This window comes from Chiloscyllium plagiosum, unplaced genomic scaffold, assembly GCF_037043375.1.
Source record: "Chiloscyllium plagiosum isolate Xiang-an unplaced genomic scaffold, Cpla_swu_hap1 HiC_scaffold_5, whole genome shotgun sequence".
NCBI lineage: Eukaryota > Metazoa > Chordata > Chondrichthyes > Orectolobiformes > Hemiscylliidae > Chiloscyllium > Chiloscyllium plagiosum.
This window is the reverse complement of record NW_028270143.1, coordinates 90,439,828-90,452,268: the sequence shown is the minus strand read 5'-3', so window position 1 is coordinate 90,452,268 and position 12,441 is coordinate 90,439,828. Positions and strand designations below refer to the sequence as shown.

Here is a 12,441-nt window from a genome sequence, read left to right as displayed (position 1 = left end):
TAGACTTCCAGCAACTCTAGACTGGTCATCCATGAGGCACTGTGGGCCACCAACAGCAGCAAAATCGTACTTCAGCGCAATCAATAACCTCATTGTCCAGTCAATCCCCCACTCAATCATTACCATCAAGCCAGGCAATCAATCTTGGTTCAATGGAGAGTGCAGGAGTGGATGCCAGCAGCAGCACCAGGCATACCTGAAAATGAGGTGTTAAACTGACAAAGCTACCAAACAGGACTACTTGCATGCCAAACAGCATAAACAGTAATTGATAGACAGAGCTAAGCGATCTCACAACCAACAGATCAGATCTAAGCTCTGCAGTCATAGAGCTGTATAGCACAGAAACAGACCCTTTGGTCCAACTCGTCCATGCCAACCAGATATCCTAAATTAGGCTTGTCCCATTGCCAGCATTTGACCCATATCGCTCTAAACCCTTCCTGTTCTTATACCCATCCAGATGCCTTTTAAATGTTGTAATTGTATCAGTCTCCACTACTTTCTCTAGCTGCTGATTCCATACACACGCCACCCTCTACATGAAAAAGTTGCCACTTAGATCCCTTTTAAATCTTTCCTCTTAAGCCTTAAATCTATGTTCTCTAGTTTTGCACTCCCCCACCCCAGGGAAAAGACCTTGTCTCTTTACCCTACCTATGTCCTTCATGATTTTATCAACCTCTAGAAGGTCACCCCTCAGCCTCCAACACTCCAGGAAAAAATAGCCCCTGCCTATTCAGCCTCTCCCTGTACCTCAAACCCTCCAGCCTTGTAAATCTTTCCTGAGCCTTTTCAAGATTCACAACTTACGTATCGAAGAGAGACCAGAATTGCACACAGTATTCCAATTGTGGCCTAACCAATGTCTTGTACAGCCGCAACATGTCCTCCCAACACCTATACTCGATTCAAGAACCAATAAAGGAAAGGAAATTGAATGCCTTCTTCACTATTCTGTCTACCTGTGACTCCACTTTCAAGAAACTATGAACCTGCACTCCAAGGTCTCTTTGTTCAGCAACACTCCCCAGGACCTTACCATTAAGTATATAAGTCCTGCCCTGATTTGTCTTTCCAAAATGCAGAACCTCACATTTATCTAAATTAAACCCCATCTGCCACTCCTCGGCCCATTGGCCCATCTGATCAAGATTCCGTTGTTCTGAAGTAACCTTCTTCACTGTCCTCTTCACATCCAATTTTGGTGTCATCTGCAAACTTACTAACCATATCTCCTATGTTCACATCTAAACCACCTAATATAGATGATGAAAAGCAGTGGACCCAGCGCCAATCCTTGTGGCACAACGCTGATCATAGGCATCCAGGCTGAAAACCACCCTCCACCGCTATCCTCTGTCTTCTACCTTCAAGCCACTTCTGTATCAAAATGGCTAGTTCGCCCTGTGTTCCATGTGATCTAACCTTGCTAACGAGTCTACCATGAGGAACCTTGTCAAATGGCTTATGACATCCATTTGATCATGTCCACTGCTCTGTCTTCATCAATCCTGTTCATTACTTCTTCAAAAAAACCAGTCCTGCCAAATCCAGCTTGAATGATGGTGGACAATTAAACAAATCACTGCAGGAGGGGGCTCCACAAACAACCCTATCCTCAATGATGGAGGTGCCTTGCACATCTGTGTAAAAGATAAGGCTGAAACTTTTGCAGCAATCATCAGCCAGAAATGCTGAGCAGATGTTCCATTTCGGCCTCCTCCAGTGGTATCCAGCATTAAACACACCAGTCTTCAGCCAATTCAATTCACTCCACGTGATATCAAGAAATGATTGGAGACAGTGGATATTACAAAGGCTGCGCGCAATAGTACTGAAGACTTGTGCTCCAGGACGTGCTACTTTCCAGCCAAATTCTTCCAATACATTTACAACACTGGCATCTACCTGACAATGTGGAAAATTGCCAGGAATGTTGTATACATAAAAAGCAGGACAAATACAAACCAGCAATTACTGCCCCATCAGTCTACTCTCAGTTATCAGTAAAGTGATGGAATGTGTTATTAATAGTTCTATCAAACAGCACCTGCTCAGCAATCACCTGATCAGTGATGCCTTGTTTGGGTTCTGCCAAGGCCACTCAGCTCCTAGCCTCATTACAGCTTTGGTTCAAGCATGGACAAAAGAGCTGAATTCCAGAGGTGAGGTGAGAATGACAGCCCTTGACATCAAGGCTTCATTCCACTGAGTGTGGCTTCAAAGAGCCCTAGCAAAACTTGAATTGATCGGTATCAGGGAACAAACACTCCACTGGTTGAAGTCATACCTGGCATATAGGAAGATGATTTTGGTTGTTAGCAGGTCAGTCATCTCAGCTCTCGGATATCTCTGCAGGTGTTCTTCAAGGTAGTGTCCTTGACCCAACCATCTTCAGCTGCTTCATCCATGATCATCCTTTCATCATAAGGTCAGCAGTAGGGATGTTTGCTGATGATTGCACAGTGTTCAGTGCCATTCACAACTCGTCAGGCACTGAAGCAGCCCATGTTCAAGATCTAGACAGTATCCAGGCTTGGGCTGGGAAGTGTCAAGTAACATTCACACCATACAAATACCATGCTATGACCATCACCAATAACAAACAAATCTAACCAAGACCTCTTCATACTCAGTGGTGTTACCATCACTAACTCCCCACCGTCAACATCCTACGGCTTACCATTGACCAGAAACTCAACTGGATTTGCCAAATAAATGCAGTGGCTATGAGAGCAGGTCAGAGGCTAGAAATACTGCAGTGAGTAAATCACCTCCTGACTCCCCAAAGCCTGTCCATCATATGCAAGGCACAAATCAGGAGTGATGGAATACTCACCACTTGCCTGGATGAGTGCAGTTCCAACAACACTCAAAAGGTTTGACACCATTCAGGACTAAGCAGTCCACTTGATTGTCACTACATCCACAAGCATCCACTCCCTTCACCACCAATGCTAAGTAGCAGCAGTGTGTACTATCTACAAGATGCACTACAGAAATTTACCAAAGATCCTCAGACAGTACCTTCCAAACCCAAGACCACTTCCATCCAGAAGGACAAAGGCAGCCAATACATGGGAACACTGCCTCTTGCAGTTCCCTTCCAACCCACATACCCTCCTTCCTTCATTTCACTTGGTGATAATCCTGAAATTCCCTTCCAACTGGCATTGTGGGTCAACCAAAAGCAAGTGGATTGCAGTGGTTCAAGAAGGCAGTTCACCACCTCCTTCTCAAGGGCCACCAGGGGCAGGCAATAAAAACTGACCAACCAGGGACCACAACATCCCACAAAAGAATAACAAGAAAGGTTGTGGTGTGATAATAAGTGAAGTACTGTGAACAGTTTTGGTTCCTGTATTTAAAGAAAGACATCACTTAGTTGGAGGTAGTTCAGAAAAGGTTGACTAGGATGATCCCTGGTATGGAGGGATTGTCTTAAGAGGATAAATAGGTTGGGGCTCTACTGACTAAGAGTATGGAAGAATGAGCAATGATCTCATTGAAGCAAATAGGATTCTTAAGGGGCTTAGTAAAGGAGTGCCAATTTAAGACTGAGATGGAGAGGAATTTGTTTTCTGAGAGGTTCTGAATCTGTGGAACTCCTTGTCACAGAGAGCTGGGGGACAGAGTCCTTGTGTATTCTAAGGCTCAGTTGGGAAATCCATGTTTAAGGGGAAGGGCAGGCAAGTCGACACAAGACATGTTGGATCAGCCATTGCCTTATTGAATGGTGGAGCAGGCCTAAGGGGTGAATGGCCTATATGTTCAAGTTACCTATGAACTTATGGCCTTATATGATTTGGACATTTTGAATGAGTTGGCAAATGCATGCCAAATAAAGCATAATATTGATATATGTGAGATTATCCATTTTGGTAGCAAAAACAAATGGTAGTAAGTAGCAAACAGGTGCAGCAGGTGAAGAAGAAGGCAAATGGTATTTTGATTAGATTACTTACAGTGTGGAAACAGGCCCTTCGGCCCAACAAGTCCACACCGCCCCGCCGAAGCGCAACCCACCTAGACACATTCCCCTGCATTTAACCCTTCACCTAACACTACGGGCAATTTAGCATGGCCAATTCACCTAACCTGCACATCTTTGTACTGTGGGAGGAAACCGGAGTACCCGGAGGAAACCCACGCAGACACGGGGAGAACGTGCAAACTCCACACAGTCAGTCGCTTGAGGCGGGAATTGAACCCGGGTCTCTAGCGCTGTGAGGCAGCAGTGCTAACCGTGCCGCCCGTATGTTGGCCTTTATAACAAAGGATTCAAGTATAGCAGCAAGGATATTTTTCTGCCGTTGTGCAGCCCTTGTGAGACCACATTTGGGCTATTATGTGCAGTTTTGGTTTCATTATCGGAGGAAAATCTGAGTAAATTATAAGTCAGACCAGGGAGGCTATTCTTTGAGTGAACTCATCACATTCTGTGGTATAAGTTCATGGAGACATTTTTAAAAATTTACTTGAGGTCAAAAGATTGGGAAATATCTTTTTCTGTTTAATTATGCTCTTGTTAATAGCCATGTAAATAAATACTACTGTTTCATCTTCCAGATTTTGTGCCAAATACATCTGATGATGAAAGCCGATATAAAATAGGAAACCAAGCCAATGTTGGGAGATATAATCTTGATAAACTGCGGAACGCTCTGAAGTCTTTATTGAACCCTAAACAACAGCTGTTGTGAGTAGTACTTACAGTCTTCCATGCCAGCTGACATCCTAATGAATCCAGCATAGGATTTAGTTTATTTTCCCAGACATAATAAAATAACCAGGAGTTGACCAGTATTTTCCCATTTGAAATCGAGGCACCAAGTTTACAGAAAGTATTTCCTCTAAATTAAGGGAATTATAATTCAGAGCAATTTTAATGTTGTTTTAAAGCATTAGTGAGGTTAATCAAGAACTTAATGGATTGTCAACCCAGTTTAAAAACTAAAGAGATTGTGTCATGTATTATATCCAACAGCAATAATAACTTAAAAGTCATAGAGAGCTTCATACAGTATGGAAACAGACTCTTCGGTCCAACCACTCCATTCCAAATATAATCCTAAATTAAATTTGTCCTACCTGCCGACACTTGGTTCGTATCCCTCCAAACATTTCTTATTCAAATACTTCTCTGAATGTCTTTTAAACATTGTAAATGTCCGCATATTCACCACTTCCTCTGGAAGTTCATTCCACACACGAACCACTCTCCATGTAAAAAGGAATTGCCCTTGTGTCTTTGTTTAAATCTTTCTCCTCTTACTTTAAAAATATGCCCCCCAGTCTTGAAGTTCCCCTACCCTAGGAAAGGGATGCCTGCCATTCACCTTACCTATACCTCTCATGATTTTTTAGACCTCTTAAATTTATATTTATACTGAACTTATATTTATCATTGAAGCATTTATTTATTGTCATGTGTATTCAATATAAACTGTATTGAAAAGTGTGCACTGTCACCATGCATAGGCACCATTCACATTACCTTAAAATAAAAAATAAATTAAGATAACTTAAAGACAGTCTAACATTTCCTTCTCCACTGCTAGAGTCCCACCCAGGCTACACCAGCCCACACGATGCCACCGCCAGAATCTTGCTCTGGGCTACACCAACCCACACCATGCTGCTGTCAGAGTCTCACTTCAGGCTTTCTAGCCCATGCCATGCTGCTGCCGCCATATGCCAACTCCAGCCTGCACCATGCAGAAGCAAGATTCCCACTTTGGCTAAACTAGCCCACTCCATACAGAAATGAAACATCTGCTCCACGCTTCACAGGCTGGTGACTCTGTAGCCACGCTGCCTCTGAAGATATCACTGCTGCTCTGGAACCCATCAAACCATCCTCCTACAGAAGAGCTCTCTTAGAGTAATAGAGTCCTATAGCACAGAGATAGGCCCATCAGCCCAAACTGGTCCTTGCTGACCAAAGTGTCCATCCACACGAACCCCATTTCCCTGCATTTGGTCCATATCCTTCTAAACCTTTCCTATCCATGCATTTGTCCAAATGCTTTTTAAATGTTGTTAATGTACTCACTTCAACCCACTTCTGCTGCAGCTCATTCCATATGCAAACCACTCTCTGTGTAAAAATGTTGCCTCTCATGTTCTCTTTTATTCATTCCCCTCTAGCCTTAAATTGATGCCCACTAGACCTTGATTCCCCAATCCTGAAAAAAAACACTGAATGCATTCACTCTATCCATGTCTGTCATGATCTTATGCACTTCTCCCCTCAATCTCCTATGCTCTAAAGAAAAAAAGTCCTAGCTTATCCAAACTCTCTCTATAACTCAGACTATTGAGTCCTGGCAACATCCTTGTAAGTTTCTTCTGCATTGTTTCCAGTTTAATAGCATCCTTCCTACAGCAAAGTGACTAAAGCTGAACACAATACTCCAAGTGCGGCCTCACTAACGTCCTGTACAACTGCAACATAGCTCCCCAACTTTTGTACAAAGTGCCATGACTGATGAAGGCCAATGTGCCAAGAGCCTTCTTCACTGCACTGTCTATCTGTGACTCCACTTTCAGAGAATCATGCACCTGAATGCCAAGGTCCCACTGTTCCACTGCACTCCTTAAGGCCCTATCATTCACCTTGAAACTCCTACTTTGATTAGACTTTCCAAAATGCAAGACCTCACGCTTATCTATATTATTCAATTGCCATTTCTCGGCCCACTTCTCCAGCTGATCAAGACAATTTCTGATTATTTTTGTCACTGTCCACAATGCCTCTTATTTTGTATTGTCAGCACACTTATTAATCATCCCTTGTACATTCTCATCCAAATCATTTATCAGGTAAGTTTGAGCGAAAACTAAATAAAACGTTGTAAAATAACTGAGAGTCATAGAGAGTCATTGAACCATACAGCATGGAAGCAGACCCCTCATGTCCAACCAGTCCATGTCGACTATCATTGTAAAACATTGTAAGTCATTTCAGAGACCTTTGGACCATAATAAAAAATGAGGAGAGGAGCACAAAAGGTTTGCCAAGTAGTCAGGTTTTAGGAAGTGGGAGAGGTGGTGAAATTTAGGGAAGGATTCCTGGAGTTTAAAGCCTAGTCAGGAGAAGACAAGCTGCCAATGGTGGATAGAATGAAATTCAGGATGTACAAGAGGCCAGAATTCCGTGAAAACATTAGTGAAAATATGCTTTTGTTGCTAATTTACTTCTGGCATTCCCAAAAAATTAATTTGGATGTTTTACTGAAAATAATTATCCAGATTCTTTGTAGCTGTTTTTGTTATAATGTTTTGTCTGGAATTTGCTTTTCATTTGACTTGTGATTTATCTTTCTACTTAACTCTCTGCACACTCCTGGAACCCTTCTTACTGAATCTTCAGAAAAGTATTTGCCTAAATGCTACATTTGTTTGGGAAGTTAGTATATTTTTGTCTAATTTTGAGTAAACTGATTTCTTAACTGAACTCTTGTGAAGTAAATTAGATGTTACATGATCATGTTCTTTATCCCAAATTGTCAGATGCAGATGTTAATGAAACACCTTTTCTTGAAATAGTTTTCTAGTTAAGTACCAAATCTGTGGTGGATGCTGTTATTAAATTTACAGTTCCTCTTTCTGCATGACTTTAAGTGAATGAAGTACACTGCCTGATGTGGTCTCACCCATAACGTACAGCATGGATCTGCCACATGCTTGACTTTGCCAAATGAAACACCAGATGAGCGTCCTTGGCCTATTAATAACTCCAGCCTTCTGTTTGGTTTTGATGTGGGATTGCAAATGCCTCTCAGTCTGGTTACATATATTTCAGACAAGCCTTGTAACTTAAGTGTTCTGATAACATATGTTTACAGTATTAGAACGACACAATTTATTCCACAGGTTGAACATTTTTAAAATTAGATTTCATGGAAATTTCTCAGTTCCGTTTATGCAATCTTTTGTATTTCTGTTGTTATGCATAATTCTTCTTTTTGTTTTAAAATTATTTCTGCTCATCACAATGGAGAAGTAATTTTGCTACAGTTGGAAAATCATTCAGATATGCAATGAAGATTGAAACTGGACCTGCAAACTTATCTCTCAAGTACCTCCCTACTGACCTATCTCTTGTGAATCCAGTTCTAGTTTATTGGTCAGGAAAAAGGGAATTTGTTCCTTAGATTTGAGAATGGTTCATCGCATCAATACATACATTTGTTTAAATGATTGTTTATTTAGCATCAGAGTTTTTCACATATGTAAATCTCACTGCAGGTGGCTTAGTTCAGCAAAATGCCAGCATATAACACAGTAATTTACATACAAAACTGCAATAAAACCAAAAGTCTACATTGACTGCATTCAGGCAGGTAAGGATTATCCCCTCCTAAGGTCTCATTTGTTTCTGGGGGTTCTCCAGCTTTTAAGGTTTCATCCCAGGGATTTTGCTTAATCCCCACTACTGTTTTCCAGCTAAGTCCCCTCATCCTACAACACCTTCTTATTTTTAAATTTCTCCCCTATTGTCTTATCTTCTCTAGCATTTGGCTTATTATAAGTGAAGCTCCATTGAACTTAGGGCAGTGTTATCATTTTTTAAAAAAAAATTGCTAAATTAGGAAAGAAAAGGTCCCACATTTAGGCAACAATTGGGTAATTTTACCTACCTTAAGGAATCTTTTCAGGCCAAAACTTACCTCTGTTTCTGCAGCTTTTTAAAAACTGTTTTGTCTGGGTGTTTAGAGGCGTGGGAAACTGATCCATAAAATAAGTGCTGTTTGCAGTTTAGGGAGAGTCAGAACATTTCCTCTAGGCTCAACAAATGTACTATTTTCTTTTATGCTCAGTTTTATGCCCTGTCGCGTCTGCAATACCTGAGATGACCATGACCATTTCATTGATTGTAATCATTCCTCTAAGTGCAATCTCTTCCCTCAACTGCAGTCACTTTTCAGTCATGAGTCTCTTGACTTAAGCACAATTTATTTCTCGACCAAGATGCTGACCACCATATCTTTCCACTGACTAGAATGTCTCTTCTCACATCTATCCATGATCTTGTTTCCTACTTCATCTTTCATGATCTCTCTTTCTATCCTTTTCACCAATCTTGATTATGCCTCCCTCTCTTTAAATTGTGGTCTCATGTCACCAGGCTTTCTAGCTAATGGTGAATAGTTTGCTGACTTAGACTGACTGTGGGATGGAAAACCTGGTGAGAAAAGATTTGTTGAGGTAATTTCAATAGGGCGTATAAGAATGTTGTACTTTAGGAGCTTCCTGTGCAGAACTACCCTCCCTGTAAATATCAGGCCCAATGTTGTACCTTGGAAACAGCTTTATATTCTTAAAAAGCAATTTAGAAGGACCTTTATCTGGATTCAACCTATTTTAGACTCGAGTAAAACTTGTGTTTATAAACGTAAATCGCGTGCAAATGCTCATATGTAGTATTTGCCAATTGTTACAATGTGGAGGTTGAGCCCCTTTGTTAATTAAAACCAAACACCCGGGAAAGCTCACCTCACCTCGTAATCTGTTAAAATGATTGTGCGAGTGAAAGAGAACTCTTAATTTGCACTATTTAAAGAAAAATGACAATTTATTTTCTAACTCTAATAGCGAACACTAAACAAAACTATTAACAAACTGAACACTCTTTCCCCTAACTAAACACTATTCCTTAACTGAACATAATTCTATCAATAAGCTGTTCCAATAACAATGATTAAACATTACATTATTCTAATCTCAAGTCCACACAGTCTCGTATGCTGTCTTCCTTCTGGTCTTTTGATTCTGCTGTCTTCTCCCTGAATCATCTTCTTTCTTTTTATGGGAATATTGTTAAAGGAAAAGGTACCTTTTGATAGGTAGTGCCTTCTGATTTCTTTGAGATCTTTTCATAGTATATAGGTAGTTAGTTCTCTGGCTCCACGGCTCTACAGCAATTCCTATGCTATTCAGTGGCAGTTTCTCTGCTATTCAGTGGTAATTGCTCTGCCCAGTTTTCAAAATGCCCTGGTTTTATAACCGTAACATTGTTCCCTCTCATTTGTCCAATGTTCTCAGTGCAATAAATTCAAACTCAGTTGGGTTTTAGTGTCCAGGGCATAATTTAAATTAATTCGTTAAATTATAATTGTTGTCAAAACAGCAACCAAAACTCAGGTATCCACTTAACAGCCAGTTGTTACGTGTATCTTGAGCAGCCCATCACTAGCTGTTCTGTTCTGGCAGCTGAAGCTGTACTTTAAGTGTACTTTAAAATTCAAAAAACACTTTCAATCTTAAGGTGAACACACACTGTTTTGACTTTGTAACACAATGGACAAGTAAAACACTTAATGTGTGTATTAGAATAGTTTATAGTGTCCAGTTGTAGAAACATATTCCCCAACCAGGGACAACGGAGGCAGACAGGATTCAAGCAAGTGGTAGACTCTTATTCAAGCAGAGAGTTAATGCAGGGAAAGGGCCAAAGGATCTTCCCTGAATCGGGCCTTGATTTATGAACTCAATTATGCACTTAATCTTTATCTCAGATTGGAAGAAAGATCAATGACATGCTCTGATTTTACAGTACAAGCAATATTCTTATATATTTTGAGCTACAATGATTGCATACAACATGACCACTATGTCCTTCCCTCTTGCTCTGTAAACCCAATCCTATGAGTGACTTAGTCAATGATGAGCATTCCTATGGACAGCTCCAGGTTCCCATAATCCTGTGATGTTTAACAGACACTATAATCTCGAGGCATTGGGATCTTCCTATGCATCCTATTCATTCACATTCTAGAGTTACTAGCTATGTTTCTTTGGATGTCTCAGGCATGCTCTTATCAAAACTGTCTAGAACAGGCTGTTCATCCTGTTTATCTCTTTTCTGCCATTTAGTGTTTTAATGCTGGGACAGGGGGCTACCTCGTTGTATTTGTAGGTCATCTTGTGTGAACAGACATGAACCATTTTGATATGAGCATGTATGGGCCACCCCCCTACACCAGAGTTGAAATGGTGATTAAAAAGTTACGTAAGAAATCCCACTTCTATAAGAATTCAGTGGTTAGCTATTAAACTGACTTCGTGGGCAGACCTTAAACAAAAAAGCATTTGGAAAGTGAAATCTGAAACTGCATTCATCTCCACTATGTGTGTGTATATATATATATATATATATATATATGTTCATATATAATGTGTAATGTAATGTTAGTGTCTATGGATGTTTGATCTTCTCACTTAATCGAAGTCGAATTTTCAGGTTATGTACCAAATGTTAAGATTGGAGAATTATGGGCAATTAGTAAACAGTTTTTCCAAAGCTCACTCATGGCATCTTAGTACTCTGAAGATTTAATCTGGGGAGTGCCAAATGTTAAACTTCTTAGAGCCAGTTGGTGAAGGAGGATATCACAGGACATCTTCACCCAGTTTTTGATTTATTCAGAAAATGAAATGCAATTTTCACTAAAAGTCCACCCCAATCTCAAGTTTGTACCTCTTTTTATGTGCATAAGTACTTATCTGATGAATACTCCCATTTGTGCGTAGAAGACTAACTTATACAATTAGCAGATTGTCCTTTTTCTTACTAAATAACACTTAACAAACATCCAGATGAGCAATACTTCAAAACAAAGCAAAGAGGAGAAAAAAATCTTCATGTTCTGTATAACACATTATATTGCTGGACACATCTCTTCTAGGGCCACCAGTAATCTTTTGGTACAAGTACTTCTTCTCAAGAAACAGTCAAATAATTGACTCTTTGCATCGAACCATTTTATTTTGGAATCTTCTTTAATTTAAACATCGGTTTCATGCTAGCAGTGTCAATCTTTAAACTTTTCTCACATATTACTCTTCTGGAGTGGACATTATCCCATAAGGAACATTTATGTATTCATTGTACTCCTCCTATAGAATTAATGCTAAAATATTTGACAAAACAATCCAGCAACCATTGTATTTACTCAAATCAGTGTTTCTCCAGCTATAGTATTTGTAGCAAGGCCTTTTTAGTTTCTTAACTTTACAACCCAAAATGCAATATTTGCTACATTCATCCACTAAAATTATTAAACCACCTCCATTTGAATATCCATCAGGAAGATTGGCATGCGAACCATCATACAAATAACTAATGCTCTTTAGATTGATAAATTCTTGATGTCACAAGGAATTAAGGGCTACGGGGAGAATGCGGGTAAGTGGAATTGAAATGCCCATCAGCCATGATTGAATGGCGGAGTGGACTTGATGGGCCGAATGGCCTTACTTCCACTCCTATGTCTTATGGTCTTATGGTCATGCAAGGATGGAAATTTGAATATACCTTTCTCCATTTTTGATACTTTAATGTTTTATTTTTCATTAAAACAACCTTAACCTGAGGATTGTTGATTCAAAGTCATTCCAAATATTTTTTGCTTCATGTTTATGTGGAGTTGT

At 40.0% G+C, this 12,441-nt stretch overlaps 1 protein-coding gene across 3 annotated transcripts in view; it reads left to right on the top strand.

The window, feature by feature from the left end:
* Positions 1 to 12,441, top strand: part of LOC122550062 (uncharacterized) — a 115,497-nt gene that overhangs the window by 67,289 nt on the left and 35,767 nt on the right. For all 3 annotated transcript variants that reach the window (XM_087987450.1, XM_043690537.2, XM_087987451.1), the window contains one exon: positions 4,573 to 4,702. In XM_087987450.1, coding sequence (XP_087843576.1) covers positions 4,573 to 4,702 — 130 coding nt within the window. The remainder of the gene's footprint in view (positions 1 to 4,572; positions 4,703 to 12,441) is intronic.